The 18,808-nt window shown below is 39.1% G+C and overlaps 1 protein-coding gene across 15 annotated transcripts in view; it reads left to right on the plus strand.

Annotated features, from left to right (window-relative positions):
* The first annotated feature begins 239 nt into the window (after positions 1 to 239).
* The window catches only part of mecom (MDS1 and EVI1 complex locus), a 146,030-nt gene continuing 127,461 nt past the window's right edge, over positions 240 to 18,808 (plus strand). For 9 of the 15 annotated variants that reach the window (XM_052576221.1, XM_052576228.1, XM_052576222.1 and 6 more), the window contains exon 1: positions 240 to 746. In XM_052576221.1, coding sequence (XP_052432181.1) covers positions 710 to 746 — 37 coding nt within the window. In that variant the 5' untranslated portion in view covers positions 240 to 709. The remainder of the gene's footprint in view (positions 747 to 18,808) is intronic. The other 6 variants (XM_052576224.1, XM_052576225.1, XM_052576233.1 and 3 more) reach the window with 2 other exon arrangements.

Below are 18,808 nucleotides of genomic sequence, written 5' to 3' on the forward strand. Positions count from 1 at the left end.
TTATTATTATTATTATTATTATTATTATTATTTTATAAATATGCTACTTAAAAAAAAAAGTCATATGAATGTAGTTGGGCTACATGAATTGAGAACAAGACTCCGCAGATTAATAATTGTCAATGCCGCATGCAAGGAAAAAATATTCAGCGGGCTGCCCGCGCACCGACTGCCCACTCGTCTGGCTGAGGGAGGGGGAGAGAAGTAAAAGTTTATAATTTTCATAAATTCATAACGATTGTCAAATCTCAATTAGGCAACATAAAACGTTTAATGAATCCGTTTTACAATTGGCATTTACCCTAACAGTGATTAATGCGTCTTCATTTAAAACACAAAAGACCGGGCGCCTTGGACGCTAGAGACTGCTTCATTATAATTAATGTCTCCTGTTCCTCGTGCACCCAGAGGTCGCGAATAGCTCCGTCCCGCGCCCACTGATCTCTGAAGATCTGACACGAGAGGGATCTCGCTGGCTATTGCAATCTGACAAGATCTGTAATACTTGGGTGATGAATCGTTCCAAACTTTTTTGACGATGCTGGCAGCTCGGGGGTGTGCGCATGTGCGAAGGTGTCCAAACTGACAATGCTGGAGAGATAGTGCGTCTGGGATTGAGAATCACAGAGAAAAAGGACAGAGGAAAATAGAAAAAGGAGGAAAAGATTCGAGAAAAAATCCTACAAACCCACGCCGAGAGACGGGCATCATGAGGTCCAAAGGCAGGGCAAGGAAACTGACCACTGGTAGGTGCAACATCTCCTTTTTAGCCCTTTTTAACTGCCATCTTGTCCATGTGTATGATTCATAGAAACATTTTAGTCACTAAACAGTTATAGTCAGCAGAGCCCAGCGGTTTCAGTCGCTTGTAAGAGTTGAAGACGAGCTAAACGCGAACCGCGGCGCGCGGTCGGACATCGCAAACCTAGCATCGAAACTGGCATAAAAGTTGAGCGTGCCTCACAAACTTTTTAACTCTCGCACGCTGTAGTCGCGTTCTCTATTCAAGCCCCGAGCGCCCCGGCTCTCGATAAAACCATACCCGTTCGTGGATGTTTCTACGGCTCCGGTCACATCGATTTGCAGCCGCGACTTTGAAAAGACAGCTTCGCCTATAGTCGGCAACAGAAAGCAGCTGCGGAGGCACGCTTTTAAATGCAAACAGGTAGTTTACAGCTGATCTTACTGAAGGCAGTCCAATGAAAGGCATATATGCTAGATTAATAGGACTGCGGTTAAAAAAGTGCTTTGAAGTATTATCATACGTGGACATTAATATCTTACCCTTTTTTCTATGTGGGCTAATTGTCGATTCTGCTTGTGCAACAAGTTATCAAATCCCGTTATGAATTTTTGTTCCGGTATGAACAGCCTGGAGAAATGTTTTTGTTTGTTATGGCCCTCTAAACGGCCGACTGTAATCTTAGCTTTTGATTACGGGTTGCCTTAGGCGCTTGTTTGAGTTGACGTTCAATGCATGTGTTCAATGCCACGCCACAACACAAGCTCAAACGCCGAAACTCAACATCAAGTAGTTAGTGGGAAGTTGTTCCCCTCCTCACTGGATTTATTCGGAACGAATGCATTTCGCTCAGGTCTGTGAATAATTCGGACCCCCTCGTGCGCAGTAGGCTGCTGCCTCTCTGATTTGAGCAATTTTCTTTTTTGCTGTTTTCCAATAAACTCTCATTGTGGTCCTCGCCATGAAAATCCATGCAGATTTTTTTAGAGTGTTTAAGAGCGTTTTATTCTCTCGGGCCAGAGCTAAAAGTTTTTTCAAAGTCCACTTTACTTTCAATAATGAACTTGAGAAATTTAAAATAAAAATAAAAACTTGAAATGGTGTGTTTATTTATTTGTAATAATAGGCCGTGACAGCTGGTCAAAAAAGTATTGTTGACTGTGTGTGAAGGTAACAAAAGAGGCAGTGAAAACAAAGTAAAGGATCATTTTGCTCTTGAATTATTGTTTCCTTTCCTGTCGACAGCACCGTGATGGGCTAGACACTGCGCGCGCTCCGTCTGGACAGAGACAGGGGTCGTGCGGGTCTTATCCGTTCAATAAACTACCTCTCGAGCCCTATGCCCTGCCATTGTACAGTGAGAGGGATTTTTCTGCGCACAGCAGCAAGTTGTCAAACAAGCTCACGTGCACACGAGCTCTCTCCTCCACACATGTCTATGCGACTACCAACGCAATTTCACTTTTGCGTGTTCTGTTGTCATCACTTTTTGTACGATTGCTACAAGTGTAAGAAATTGCATTATTCGAGAGAGATCTCAATGTTTTTGCATTTATATAGGCTGTCTTTTAATATTAACGTCGTTTAATAGATAACTGTATTATCATTTTGCTCTAGAACAAGTATTTTCTCCTCTTTTAAACTAGTTTTTAGCCTTCAGATTTTTATTAATGACATCTGAAAGCCAAGCTGAGTAGGCTAGTAGCTTCACAAATGTAATTAGCCTATATGAACACTAATAAACTCCTTTTTATTAACATGGAAAGGGAATAGAATGATGTTACACCCTTTTTTGCTGTGAATAACTGTTAGTCAACAAATCAAGTCGAAAGATATTCACCAAGATAGTTACAAACCTTCCCACCCTCTCCGAGCTCCGGCGTCATTATTTAGGCTACTATCTGAGAGTAGGGATAATTGTCGAGGGGTGTATTTAAAAAATATTATTTACCCAAGATGTAAGAAGAAGATTTCTACCTATTAAGTGAAAGGGAGAGAATGTTCTGGACCGCGCGGGTCCCGCGAGACACTGGCCTCTCTGGCCTCGCGCCAGCCCTGCACTATGTCAACATTGAATATTTAAATTCCCAGACTCCTCATAACGGGGCCCGTCTGCCGGTAAAAGCGCGTTAGTCTGAGTAGCTGCGGACTCAGTTTCCTTGACGGGGAAAAAAAAAGGAAAAAGTAATCTCCTCTCCGTGTGGCCTCTGCAGCGCGCGCTCACCGCACATCACTCTGCCTGCACGCGCTCGCACTGATGTGTGTGAGTGCTGGAAAGGTAATAAAAATCGGTCGTTTAGCTGGTGTGTGTGCACGACATGTTTTGTGGATTTGGCCAGCGGTGCCGGACATTTCACCTGCAGGTCCAACAGTCTTAAATTGTCTATAATGTTTTAACACGCCGTGCCAAGTGTCCTATATCCCTCAGCATGATGTTGCTGGTTTACTATGAATGGGGTAAAATTACACCTCATGAACGGGAATAATAACCTTGAACTTCCAGAAATCAGACTGCTGTCAGGTGAAAACCTGCCATTGACATAGTGACGGATCTTGACAGGTTTAATTCCACTTTTTATTACCTAGCTTCATATGCTTTAAAGTCTGCCAAATTTACCTTGTCTGAATGTCTTGATGAAAATGGGTTCATTGCTTATTGTAGGTATATACATCATGAATAAGATTAGAACTTTATTGTCATCGTGCAGAGTACAGAAGTGCAAATAAACAAATTAAATGAGGTAGAAATGTCAGTTAGGTGCAAGATAATGTGCATATGTACTTTCAAACAATATTAGGTGTGCATTAATTTATTTAAAATATGTATGTATTAAAGTAACAATATGTATGTAGCCTATATTATAGGGTGTACAGCAATAATACATTCAAAAGTGGCTATTAATATTGTATTGCTAAAGAATAAAACCGTTAAACCTTGAAGATTAAAACCTTTTAGTGATATCTTCAGTCTGATTTAGTTTTCTAAGTGCAGCCGTTATTGATCATCATATAGGTGTCTGTGAAATTACAGACTATAAGATAAATTTAGAAGCATTTCCCCCACGCTCACTGATGCTTAACCATCTGATATCTCTTTTGATGATAACTGCATTTGATAAGCTGCACATGTTCAGCAAGACTTTTGATTGTCCCTTTGTCCCATTTGGCGTCTTCGACAGCTCTATCAGTTTCACGCCACGACTTTTGTTTTGACTTTGATGTGACTCACTTCACCGTGAAAGTGTCCAAACAACGGAAAATCAACTCGACGCTGAGAAAGGGAAAAAAGAGACGGGGCTCCAAATTTAACAATGTGACATTCCGTGTGAGTGAAGCGCGTGAGAATAAGCCCCGCGCGCGAGCATTCTCTCCGCTTCTTCTCAGACACGGGCGCGCGTTAGATTCTGCATTGTGCAATGGGCCGTGCTGCTGCGTCCCGCGTCCCGCGTCCGCCGCCCCCTGGCTCATTACAGAGCCCATTCAGAACTGGGTGAACGGATCGGGCCATTTAAAAAGCTGAGCGCGAACCGTATTAAACACTCGTTGGTTTGCCTGATGCTGAATCTGAGAGCTGGGTGGAAAAAAAATATCCATGTTTCATGGACAGTGAACCGTTTCTGGCCAAAACATTTTTCAGACTCACTGGGGATGGAAGAAAGCAAGAAAAATGTTTATATTGTCTTCACTTCTCAGACTTTGAAAAAATAAAAGTGGAAATCTACAATGTTAACGTCTCAATTTTTTACCTCTTGAGTAAATATTTACTTTTCTTCTCTCTCTCTTCCCTGGCATGATATACTACAAAGTTTCTAGTTGAGTTCCTGGGATTGTAATGCTTTCCCTTGGAGAATTCCTGTGCCTCTTTTCAGCTTCCATGCATGCATGTCCACTATGAAAAGATCAGTGAATTTAAACCTGAAGACTTCTGTTTCAGAGACAAAGTCAAAGTGACCGAAGAGTTAATTAAGAGTAAAACAGTGGGCCGTGATGGGGTCAGTTCGAAACAAGGCTGGTGTTCTCAGGCATTGAGCATGTGCATCTGTGAAAGATGGAGAGAGTTTCAGGCCACTGTGGGTTTTGATCATGATTGATCACATGTTCTCAAAGGATTGATTGATTAGCCAGAAGCTGCTGAGTTTAGCCAAAAGGTCTGCTTATGTCCTGGGAAATTATCCTCTTGTCTGTTTGTGCTGAGATTTCATCTAAGTAAAAAAAAAACAACAGGAGATGAGATGGAGGAGGAGATATGTTTATGATATATATATGATTCTTTGAATCGTGCGTCAGAGTGTCCCATAGATGCCAAAGAAAGAAGTGATTTCCTTGTATATGTTAGGAGAGGAAGGAGTGGATGTAGGTGACAATAACATAGTTACCCTCATCCATCAACACCCTTATAATAAAACTACGTTCTCTCCATCTCTCTCTTTCTTTCTTCCTGGCTCTTTCCCTCTCTAATGATTCAACGAGTGTCTGCGTCTGCCGAGAGTGAATTGAAATGGCCGGGTCAGCGGTTTATTTATCTTGTGCTCTGATTGGTCAGGGGTCAGGTCATATGGATGTTTATTTGGAGGTTTGATTGGTGTGACTGATGGCTGTCGTTTGTGTTTCCACAGGGAATTATGGGGGTTGTTGTTCAGTATATCCAGTCACTTTTTATCCCTGTGCGACAAGTCCTGAATCAGTCTAAGAAAAGCTCTGCTTTGACTGAAGTCAGCAGGAACCGTGAACTGAGCGCAGGCATCAGGCCAGTCGAGTAATAAGTCAATGTCAAGCCAACACCCTCGAAACCATCAGATGTCACTGTTTGACTGGTCTTGACTCATCTTTACTTTGAGAGGAAGCATTATTCAAGTCTTAATGCTCCATTCACTAGTTTATATAAGATTTACACTTATGACTAAAAATTATTCTCATTGAAATTTGAAAACTAAATGTAAATTTTAGTGAAAATGTAGCATGAGTTGTAAGTCAACCTGTAGATTTCAATTCAAGTTTATCAGCTTTGTTTGTGTATAAAACGTTTTCTCTCCAAGTATTTTAACATTAGATTTCTATATGTTCTAACCTCAGTCCAAAGAACCAACATTGCTGCTTCGCATCAGAATGATCATATTTATGAGACAAGTGCACATGAATGTCACCACAATGTCAATAACCGGCAAGTAAACTTATTTTCTTTGAGCCCCTTTGTTCATGGCGGAAGAAAAATTAAGGTATTGGTCATTAATCAAGTTTGAGAATGTTGACTGTACAACCTAATTTCTATGCATGTTGTGTACTTTTTTGAGAACAGCGGTTCAAGTTAAAGCATGCAAGGTTTTTGAGGAGACGAGGATGTGTGAGAAAACTACATCTCCCATCATTCTCTGTGGCTGCAAGTCAATGCCTAGTGGATACACATGTAAAACATTTTATGTAGCTAAAGTGCAATGCTTTTTATTTTATCATTAGGGCAAAAAAGTGTCCTGCTTTTCTGAATAAATATGTTAACAGAACCCTTGCTTGTCTTTAACGTTGCTTTTCACCATGGTCCAGAATTAATATTGTATTTTCAGGTTTCTATGTTTCACACTGTATATTTGTAAACCCTGAGTTAACATCCTTTTTTGCATATTTACGGTTAAAGTGTCATTGATTAGACAAACACCAAACCAACCTTTTGCATCAGTTGAGCTTGTTCGTTTTTTATTATTTACCAGTCTTCTATAGCCTTTTTCTTTTTTCACTCCAAGTAACTCATTCTGATTGTCTTTTTGATTTCTCTCAAACGCTGACAAGAATAAAACACATGAAAGTTTTGACCATAAAATGCTCATGAATATGTAATGAGACAAGCACCACTTAGAATATGATTGGCTGTTTTTTACTGTATAAACCCAGGAACAGCAGTTCTAGACCTGCAGAGCAGGTTTTCGTAACCAGGGTCGAAAGTTCAAACGTTTAAATGCAAACTGACAAATGTGAAACATTATTTGGGGTGAAATGCAGATTTTCAAAAGACAAGTGAACCTAGGATAAATGCAGTGTGAAAAGCCCAAATCTGATGTCTGTACCTCAACCTAAGAATGGGCCGTATAGCAAGTGTTACAATTAGAAAAGGCTTTAGAGATTGACAATTACATTTTAACTTGGCATAGTGGTATAGAGCACAATGTTCATCTCCTCCCTTCTCTTTTAAGCTGCAGGTCACCCCACAGAACCAGCGGAAGGTCACTGTGAAGTTTATGTCCATAAAGCTCTATAGATTAAGCGGAGATCTGTCTCAACCAGCATGAACAAGTTCCTATAATGTGGTTTATGCAGGAAGAAGCAGGTCGGTCATTAGGAGATTCAGTCAGTGGTGCCAGGCGGTCCTCAGGGGTGTGTTCCCTGAGTTAAATGTTTGCACAGAATTAATTTGTGTTTGTGCATGTAGGTGTGTGAAAGAGTCCGAATGTGTCTGATGTGCAGCCTGGGTGCCGTACGGACATTGTGAGAATGGCGTGTGTTTGTGTGTGCGGGTTTGGGAGGCCTGGGAACCTTTCAGTTGTGTTTACCACAGGGAAACCAGTACCAGCGCAGAACAATGAGCAAAGCTCTCCCTGCCCTCAGTCCAAAGGTCAAACTGTCTCTGATAAAGATATGAGCGTGCACACACACATATCCATACACGGACACACACACAAAGGCTCACCAGTGCGCTGCCGACAGTCTGCCCAGGGTGTGTGCCAAGGTTGAGGTCATTATCTACAGACGGTCCCAAAAGAAACGAAACATATTTTTGTACTCCGAATATGTGTGTAAATCACACTTTAATAACGGGCGTGCATATTGTTGACTTCATTTGTCGGCTTGTTGGTCAGACGGGCACCTCCCTTGTGCCATTGTCTGTGTGTATTTAGATGAAATCAGTATTCCTAAGAGTTACCTGCATTGTGTTTCTATATCTGCGTGTATTTGAGCTTGTTTGTTTCTAGTGGTGTGGACGTGAGTTCGTAGCTCACTTTTATTGATCTCTTTGGATTCGCACCATAGTTTTTTGTGTGTGTGTGTTTCTACCACACACTTTTTATAGGAATTAGGTAGCATTAGGATAGCACTGTTTGGCATTAAGCAGTAATGTACGTTAGCTAATGATACAAAGTGTGCATTTGTCAGCCAGCAGGTACTAACCGCATTTGCATTTCCTGAAGGAAGTCCCAAGTTCTTGCGAGGCAGAAATAGAATAGTTAGTTTTAGGTAAGGGCTTTGCGCTAGCACAAATGAAATGTTGCTTTACAGGAGTTGTGGTGGTGATATGATTCACATCTTTTTCTGTGCACAAGAATGAAAATATGAGCATCTTTACAGTTTAAAGGCATAAACAGAGGTATCACAATTCAGATCTAATTTGCAAGAAAGATTACACAATATAGTGTACAAATCTGTTGTTTTCAAAAGTTAATATAGACTAAAAATATCCACAAAACAATAGCTGAATTTGGGATGGCATACTATTATTTTTTCTGGCTTAAAGTATATAAGGAGTATGATCTTTGTGTGGTCGTACAGTCGGTCGGATAATATTGGTGATTTAAGAATCAGCTGGCATGTGGTTTACATGCAAGTGTGTGCTTGAATCAAGAATGTGTAAAACAGATTATGCATAGTAAATGTTCCACGGTATTTATTTATAAGTGGTTTGTTAAAAAAGCGTTGCTATGATGGTTGGGACGGTTACTTTAGAAAGAATTAATTTAGATTCTCTGAGACCGTCCCAGCATTCATTCAGTCAGTCATTCAGTGAGTTAGTTATTTCCCTGCCCAAATACTGTCTGGGGTCAATAAAATCTTTTTATTTAAAATGTAAGAAGTTAATGCTTTGAGCATTCCGCAAGCACACATTAAATCGATCAAATGTGTTCGTAAAAACATTTATAATATAATGTTTCAAAAATGTAAACATAAAATAAATCTATTACTGTTTCCTCAGAAACATTTAGCAGGACAACTGCTTTCAGTGTTGATTAATAATAAGAAATGTTTCTTGGGCACAAAAATCAGCATTAGAAAAATTTCTTAAGGATCGTTTAACACTGATGACTGGGGAAATTATGCTGAAAACATATTATAAATGAATATATGATAATAATAAAAAAAAAAACATTAGAACATGGTTATTTTAAATATAAATATTTCACAACTTTTGTATTTTAATCAAATAGTAAATGCAGGATTGTTGAGCATAAGAGACCTCTTTCAAAAACATTAAAATAAAAAACATAAACATAAAAAGTCTTACAAACCCCAAACTTTTCAGTTGTATATGTGAGAAGTCGACTATTCAGCCATAATGGTTGATTCCTATTATGAAATGTGTATGCCTGTGCTTTTACTTAGAAATGTTAGTAATTATTGGCAAGGGTCTCCTCTGTTTGGATTCCAGCCATTAACAGGAATTAATCAACAATTGCCTTGTGAGCAGCCTGATAACAGCCTGTTACACACTCTTTTTCAGAAAGTCCCCATCTTTATGTTCCAGCGCGGTGTGATAACCAGAGGGTGTGTGTGTATCTCTCTCTCTCTCTCTCTCTCTCTCTCTCTCTCTCTCTTTTGTGTTTGTGATGAACTCAAGTGAGAAGTTTAAGCACATATTGTTCAAGAAGGTCAAGGAACAGGAAAGACAAGAGGACATTTCAACACACCTTTCATCTCTGTCAAATACACACGCACACACACTTACACATAAACACTTACACGTAAAGTTGTTTCACAAATTGTTTTATTTGATTCTTTTTTCAAATAGAACCTACAGGTTTTTTTTCTTCGGTTAATTCAATCACAATCCATGAAATGACATCCTTTATTAATAACTCTTCTGAAAATTGTTTAGAAAACTAATCCCATTTGAAAAGTGCTTAACTCTTTGTCTCTATAAGCCTACTTTTCTCTCTCTTCATACATGACCTTTCTGTTTGCTTTTAAGACCTAAAAGCAAATATGACCTGTAGATAAACTCGTTTAATAATTTTTTACAAATGACTTATTTTTTTTACAAATGACTTTTGAATTTTAGTTTGCAGAGAAAATATTTGCTATAAGCCAATTTATCATAACCCTTAATATACTGTATATAAGCAGATGCTGTGCACATTAACAATGGTGAGGAAGTTCTCCCATCAACCTGTAATGATTCATCAATCCACTAAAGTGAATGTCCATTTTTTGATTGTTAACTAAAACATCAACTAAGCACTTGTGACTCTTTGAGGTGGAAAAATGATGGTCTGTCTTCTTTCCTTTGCTCATCATCATCACCCTAGCTTGTCTGATTGAACAAGGAAGCTTTGATTTATACGTCAGCTTAAAGCTGAATTTGGCTGAGATACAACTATCTGGAATCTGTATCGAGAAAATCGCCTTTAAAGTTTTCCAGATGAAGTTCTTTGTAATGCATATTAATAAAGTTTTTAGTTATATAGAGCATGATCTTTACTTAATATCCTAATGATTTGGGGTATAATATATATATATATATATATATATATATATATATATATATATATATATATATATATATATATATATATATATATATATATAGTTATATTTGTTAAAATCCTAATTATTAGATACATCATAAGGTGGTTTAAATGTTTTTGTAAGCTGATTTAGGTTCAGTTTGTTAATTCATCAGTTATCGATGAACAATTTTTGACCGTGATCAATCATTGTTTTCACCATCAACTCACCGGTCTGATATGGCCTGAACCTGTTTTAATACACTGTGACCTTTGACCTCTCAGGTCAGACTGGCTTGGATTGGAAGAACATTGTGTGCTTTTTCTGAATGACGTCATCTTCCACTGTATAGCAGGTCGTACAGGGCCATATTGAGATTGTGTTTGTGTGTGTGTGTAAAGGAAGGTAACTGATTAGCGAGAGTTGTGTTACTTATGAAGGGGAATTTGGACCTGCGACGATCCACTGCAGTCGGATCTTTTCCATTTCGACCCGGAGATGGGACACGTCCAAACTCACACAGACTGAGGAAGAGGCCGAACAATAGAGACAGTAGAGATTCCCTTCCTCTCCCAGCGGCATTCCAAAGATTCCCAGTGGCCGGAATCTGGTCCCAGCCCAGGAATCTGGCCCTCGCTCTGCGCTTTGATGAGCCCTGTTCCCGACGCTTCCTGAGATTGTGACTCATCTACAAACAAACTGAAAACAACCTGAGTGAGAGATGGAGAAGGACAGAAGGACAGGGTGGGAGAGAAAGAGTGAGAGAGAGAGACTGAGACTGGACCACAGGATGTCCTGTTTTGATTAGCGTTAGCATCTCCGCTCCCCTTGAAGAAATATTATTCTAACAGTTTCAGGAGCTCTGTCTTCACGCTGCTCGTCTTCTAACACACGCTTCCCTTCAGAGTGCCCAGATTCTCTTTCTGTTAATTTGTGAATTGCACGTAACTGGATAGGAGCTGTGTGGTTAGCAAGGAGGAACGTGCTAATGTTGTGATTATCTTTGCAGAACACAAAGACCCTACTGAAAAGACCAGTTTAGATGTGCATGAATTTTCAGGTTGGTTAACGGTTTAATTTGTTGATTTGTTAATTAGTTTTGCATTAGGCCATAATGAACGAATAAAGAATAATTCTTGACAATTTGTCTTGGTTAATGTTCGTTTTGAAATATAAATGAACTATTGTTCATTGTTATTAAATGTTTGCACATAATGCATAAAATAATGCAACTGTTTTCATTTTCAGTGAATGTTAGGTCCATTAAATAAATTTAACAGATGCAATAACCAAGAAAGGTGTGTGTGTGTGTGTATGTGTGTAAAAATATTTGAACAGTAAGTAAATGTAATGTATAAAAAGTAAATGGTTCAATTAATGCTAGTGCAACTAATGTAATTAAAATCTTTTAACAAAAAATTTCAAAATGTTCAAATGTTTTAATATACTGTATGTAGAAATTAATGTTTTTTTGTTTATATTGCTCATTGTTTGTTCATCATAAATGCATTAACTAAAGTGTACAAACAGAACTTAATTTAATATTCAATCACCCTTACTAAATTTATCAGATTAAAACCAGATTCTTAAATTGGTAAACCATCAAGAGCAGTGTGGAACAGCTTGAACTAGCTAAAAACCATGCAAGACCAACTACCAGCTGTTTTTTTCCACAAGGATGACCAGCCATGCTGGTATTTTCAGCAGGGAGATGGAGACATTGAGCACTGTAATGTGTGTGTGTGTGTGTGTGACACATAGTCACTGTTTTACTGTAGTTCACTGCTCCCTATAGCCTAGGCCCCATAGAGCAGATGTTTGACTCCTTAGGGCCTCAACCCAGTTTCTCTCTGTCAGGCAGACATCAAGTCAGTGGACCTTAGTGCTTGCTGGGTCACTGGCAAAGCTGTGTAAATCTCTGTTTGAATGTGTGTGTGTGAGAGAGCATGTGCGTCTTTGGACCTTTGTGTTTAGCGGGTCATCAGAGAAGCTAATGAATTTTATCTCGCTGTCCGTCTCTCACACACACACACACACACACACACACAAACTTCTCGATAGATTCACACTTCTGTCAGTTCTCCCCAGCTCTGCTGGTGCCCGGACTGGGCTGCCGTTTAAATTTAGCTCCCTGTCTGGCCCCGGCCTCCTGGGAAACACGGATGAGGGGAGTGAAGACTGAAGAGGAGGAGTGCAGATCCGAGCAAACGGCTGAGAGTTTGGGAAAACGAGGGAGACGTCTCATCTCATTCGTCAGTGAAAAGAGATACTGCGCTGACATATAGTGAAGTGTCAGCCAAGCACAACACTGCACCCAGACACACACACACACACACACAGTTGGGTTTGGGGTTGTAGCCATAAGACAAGCTGGCAGACTTAATTCAGGCTAATGGAATTTATACAAATTATTCTTGTATTAATATGTTGTTATTGCTAAAGAAGACATGAATTCATCAACAGCTTCTCATTTCAAGAGTACATTTGGGGTGTTCTTAGTGCTTCGACTTAAAGGAATAGTTCATACAAAAATTACAGTTTCCTGAAAATGTACTCAACCTCAGGCCAACCAAAATATAGATGAGTTTGTTTCGTTCTCATAACAGGGGCCAGTTCTTCATACCTCGCTTAGATCATTTGACAGATGCCAGATCTTCTAATCGTGATAACTGATCTCTGGCTAATTTGGTCATTCAGATGAATTTGTGGATTGGATTAAAATATCTGGATTAAGTTGTCTGTTAATTAAGATTACTGTGCATTCTTGTGTTCCCCGAAAAAGGGCAGATGTTTCCATACTCAAAATCACGATCAGCATGCAGCGATTGGCTTCTGATTTGACCAAAAATTTTCTCATTCGGTTTGGTTCCTCAGGTTTGGGGCCAGCAGTATACTAGATGTCTGTAGCATCACACACATACACTTTCGTCACACCTGTCTGGTCTCATACATCAGCTGCAGGTGTGTGTGTGTGTATGTCTTTTTGTATGTGTGGGTACCATAGTTTGCCCATCAATCGCTGACAGCTGACAGTTTAATCTGAGCATTCAGTAGGTGATTACTGAGCATCGAGATCAGCCAATCGCATCAGTGATCAATGACAAAGAGCGAGAGAGAGACCAGCGAGGGCAGCACTGAAAAGGTTTAGCTTGCCAGGGATATGTTCGTAGTTATGGATGTGAAGGTCAGCTTTGGCCAGTTGACAAACAGGCTGTCATGTGCGCAAAGATAGGAGCTGAGCACCTGCACACACACTCGCATGCACAAACTTTCTTAAGACAGTAAAACAAGGCACACACATCTGCACACACACACTCATAAAATCTATCACTCAGATTTGATTGAGAATGCTCTGGGAGAATTTAATATAGACGTTTGAATATAAATTCCCCATACAAGACTCTCATTGTGTGCCTGTGTGATTTAACGTGTGTGTGTGTGTATATATATATATATATATATATATATGCTATGATTTAAATGTCATAAAAATGGTATCCATCAAAATGTACTTCCTGGCACGAATTGGTCCCTCCCCCACCTGAATGTCCAGGCTGTTTTGGAAATGACCCATGGTAGTCAGGACCTTCCCATGTTTACATGACTCCCTAAAGACAGACAGAATCCCGTTAACTGAAGACATTCCTCACACTTTATGAGCGTTATCATGTTTCATATGCCAATGAATGTCACTCTGCCAGCGTTCTCTCAACATTAGCTGAATATAACCAGGCCCGTTGATGGGCCTGACAACAGTTTTGGCCGCTGGTCTGCTCAAGCATTCCATCCTGTGTCACAGACAGAGAAAAGAGAGGGAGGAAGAGAGATAGAAAAGAAAAAGACAAGCACAGACTGTGAGATAAATGGAGAGTACTGGGTAAAAGATGCATCACATAAAGACGTTACATTTGAAAAACATATGAAAACAGATAACAGTTGTTTCAAATTGTAAAAATATTTCACAACATTATTGTTTTATTATATTTTTTGTTCAGTTAAATGCAGCCTTTGTGAGCATAAGAGACTTCTTTCAAAAACCATAAAACACATTTTGGAATGGCAATATATGATATGGTAGACTGGTAGAACCTAGTAAAAAGATGACTGCACTGTCCTTGATAAAGACTACATTTTCGGTCTCCAGTGCCTTCTTGTCGCTGACCTTTAAGCTTTACAGTTTGATGAACTGACCATGAACATCAGGGTTCCCACTGCCACAGTCTGTCTTTCTTTCAAACCCTCCCCACATTTTTTTTATCTCTTCATCTTGCACTCCCTCGTCTCTGCTGGTCCCACATTCATAAATCAGTTTTTTGAACCATAACTCAATCTAATTTTTAGGAACAATGTTGACTGATGAACTACGAGCATTAAAAAAACATTCCTCACCAAAGTTAAAGTTTTCGACTCTTTTGTCGAACCAAATTGAGCACGACCATTTTGGCTCAGAGGTGCGTAACTTGATTCCAAATATTATAGTTATGTTTTCTCGTCGAACTAGTTGCACGAAACTGAGCGTTATCGGACTTGTCAGACAGAAGGAAGAGGAAAAGACAATATCGAATGATATTTCGCTCACGTCTCGCGATTTCATTTGATGTCGGTGTTTAATCGGATTTCTCCAGAGCAGAATTCCGCCCAGACCGAAGCGTTAATCCAGCAAACGAGAGTGTTTGGATCAGAGCGGCGCTATGGAGAAATGTAATTTCTCGTCTCCCTGATTTGATCAGGAGCGAGGGAGCGGGCAGACGGGTGTAAATGTTTAAAGAGGGAGTGGGCGAGGAAGGGAAAGGAGGGGAAATTCTATTACAGGTATTCCCCGTGCTCACGGCGAAGCACGCAAAGCATTGTGGATGTTAATGCAATTCTCATTTCAGCACCTGCGCTGATTGGCCGCCGTGCAGCGAGGTGAGAAGTGATGTGTGTTTGTGTGTGTGTCATGCATACAAGTGTACATCCTGTTTGATCGTGGAGTCAGAATGTCAAAACCACGACATGACAAGATTATAGCTCCGGTCAATAGTGTGTGCGTGTTTGTGTGTTTCGTCGTTGTAATAGTTTGATTTATGTATGTGTACAACTTAAACTACACAGAACTCTGGGACGTATTGATTCGTCTGGACTCAGCAGCACATTCATTGATGTGTCTGTCTGTGTGTGTGGGAGGAGGTCAGCTGTGGGTGAGAAAAAGGATTAATATATTTAATCGTCCGGATTTGTGAAGAAAAAGGCAGAAGGAGAAGGAAGAGAGAGAAAGAGATGTCTGTCACTCTTTCTTAGTGTCTGACAGACTCTGGCAGGATTCAAAAGGTCAAAGGGGTCAAGGATCTGTGACCTTTGGGGTTGATGGCTACTGCTGGTTTTAACCTCGGCCCAGAATGGATGACTTGATTGGTTTTCACTGTTCTTAAAGTGACAGATCAACTAAAAATGAAAATTCTGTCAATTTACTCACCTTCATGTTTTAACTTGGATGAGATTCACATAAAAGTGGACCATATGACTTAAACACTGCAAGTCAAGTCACCTTTATTTATATAGTGCTTCATACAATATCGATTGTGTCAAAGCAGCTGTACAGTGTCAACAAGAAAATAGTTTCAGTAATGTAAGAGGACGATAACAAAGAGGCATTTTTTCCAGCAAAAATCAGTTTGTAGATGATTCAGTGGTGTCATCATCCAGTTCAGCTCTCTTCATAAAAAAAGTGTCTGATTAATCAGTCAAGCGTCTCCAACTAACCAAGAGGGAGCTCTCGTGCTGAAAATCCAAATACGACCCCGCAGAAGAAACCCAGGAAATCCCTATACTGGTTGCCGAATAAACAGAAGATTTCAATTCTTTCATTATGGCAATATATGGTTTTCTTCTTATTATAATTTTCATTATAATAAAGTATACCTATAATGCAATGCTAATCGTCATTGCCTTTATCACTGCTTAGAATACTTTGAAATATGTTGCGTGCATTATTATGTGTAAGAAGCCACATCATCTCACAGAAGGATTTATTTCAAACACTCTCAAACATTCAGACTGATGTTATGAAGTGAGTTAAAAACATATTAAATGTGGTATTTTCATGTGTTTTCAGATGGAGCAGCATTTACTACACAGAGCTGTAGTTCACAGAGAAGCTAAGCAAACAGCTGTCATTATCGCAAATGATATCTTCAATTTTATAATAACATGATTATATTGTCAGCAAATTATTATATATATATATATATATATATATATATATATATATATATATATATATATATATATATATATATATATATATATTGCTTGTCAGAGAATTCCGGCTCAGTGTAGTAAATGCTGCTCCATCTGAAAGCAGGTGATGGAGATTTACTACTAATCACAGAAACAGCTTTACTGACAAGTTGTGCATGACAATCGCATTTGATCAATCGTGCAGCCCTATGTCAGACAATAGGTTTGTGTGAAAAAATATGAAATTTAGGAATGGATCACCCAAAAAAGAAAATTCTGTCATTAATTAATCTCAGGTTGCTCCAAACCCGTAAGACCTTTGTTCATCTCTTTGTTCATTTTATGAGATTTTTGATCAAATCTGAGAGCAATGCGGCCCAGAAATCTAGTGAGGATATCAAATATTCCAACTAACAACAGTGGTTTGAACCTTGATTCTATGAAGTTACGAAAATACTTTTTGTGCGCAAAGAAAACAAAACGAACTTCTTAACAATTGAACCACTGACGTCAAAGGGACTATTTTAGCAATGTTCTTACCAGCTTTCTGGGCCTTAAACATGGTAGTTGCGTTGGTAGTTGTCTATGCAGGGTCAGAATGATCTCAGATTTCATCAAAAATATCTTAATTTGTGTTCTGAAGATGAACAAAGGTCTTACAGGTTTGGAACGACATGAGTGTAATTATTACACAGATTTTTCAGGATTGGCAGTGAATACACACTCGCAAAGATTAGCAATTTGACTCCGTATTGCTAAAAGCATTTTTTTTCTTCATATGTCTAGCTCTTAAAAAGGTGAAGACTCAATACTGGCTTGAACACACGTGAGAGTGTGTTTATGGGAAAGAGAGAGAAAGAAATAGAATTTAAAATGGGTTAATTTTACAAAGAATCTCACACACAACATTTTTTAAACACACAACAAAGTCTGTTTTTTGCATTTTCACGTTATTTTTATGAGAGCTGAGTGCATTTTCCCTCTCATAGTTTTATTTAAATGTAAAAATAAGCATGAATTGGTTTGATTTTTGTCTTGTAATTCCCCCAGTACCATTAATGATTCAATATTTTAAATCTTTCTTTTTCTTTTTTTTTAAGGCTTAACTAGTGCTCCTCAAAATATGTGTAAAGCACATGACAGCCCTGCATATACTAAAGCAACAGAGTGTATTTATGTGCTAAAATATTGTAATATATTTACAAACCGCTGGTTGAATTCCTCATTCTAAGCATTTCAAGAGGACCGACCCCAGCGTTGGTTCGCATTTCTCTTTTTAATTCGCCCTCGTCTCATTCCGTTCTGCACTAACTCTTGTTTTTCCGGCAATATTTCATCATGCCATGTTTTATGTTACACTTTTTACTTTTTCATATTGTTCTCCCTCTCGCTCGTCTTTTTTGTAATTTCAGTCCAATTATTTCTATCGCTAGACTTCATTACTCATGTCCATGTCAGACACCAACACACACACAAACCTCATTGAGTACACATGTCGACCAACATCGGCACATGTGGTCGTGGGCACAACACTCATGGATGTAGCAGCGTTTGCTCAAACACACACACTCACACAGGTATGGAAGTCATCAGCTGTGTGTCAGAGGTCAAGCTCATTACCCAGCTCTAGTGAAAACTTTCAAACCTGCATTTAATATGGGGCTGTGATATAAGCCCCTCTGTCTACACACACACACACACACACACATCATGCTCCGTCTCTTCATATTTGCAGGTATAAATCACACAGGGCCCCATACCACTTAAAACCCTTTACAGAACACACTCATACACACACTCTGTAAACTGCATGCTATACACTTACTCTGTAAACGATACAATCTTCTTCTGCATCAAATCATTTCTGAGAGATGTTTAGTTATCTTTTCTGAATTCCTTAAAACTCTATTTGAATGTGGCTTTTAGATGAAAATCTGTCAGAGTTCTGTTATGTTTGAATTGAGTTGTATGTGTGTGTGTGTGTGTGTGTGCATGTTTGGCGTGTACATGACGGGTGTTTCCTGACATTAAACATCTCTGCATAAAGCCATTAGAGAACAGGGGCTCTATTCATTCACACTGGTGTGATTAACACACACACACACACACACACACACACACACACACACACACACATGCTCAAGCATGTACTTGTCCACACACACCTTTACACACCAGCAGCCACATATAAAACACAAAACGCATTTTAGGTCTCTTATTCATGGCATACATGTGCATTTATAAATGGTGTGTAATGGTGTGACTTTTTGAAAATAAGTACAAACTGATCTGTCAAATGCATTTGTAACTTTAAACACACACACATACATAGGCACATTAACTTTTGAGGAGGCGTTTTGGTAG

Source organism: Carassius gibelio, chromosome B15, assembly GCF_023724105.1.
Source record: "Carassius gibelio isolate Cgi1373 ecotype wild population from Czech Republic chromosome B15, carGib1.2-hapl.c, whole genome shotgun sequence".
NCBI classification, from domain to species: Eukaryota; Metazoa; Chordata; class Actinopteri; order Cypriniformes; family Cyprinidae; genus Carassius; species Carassius gibelio.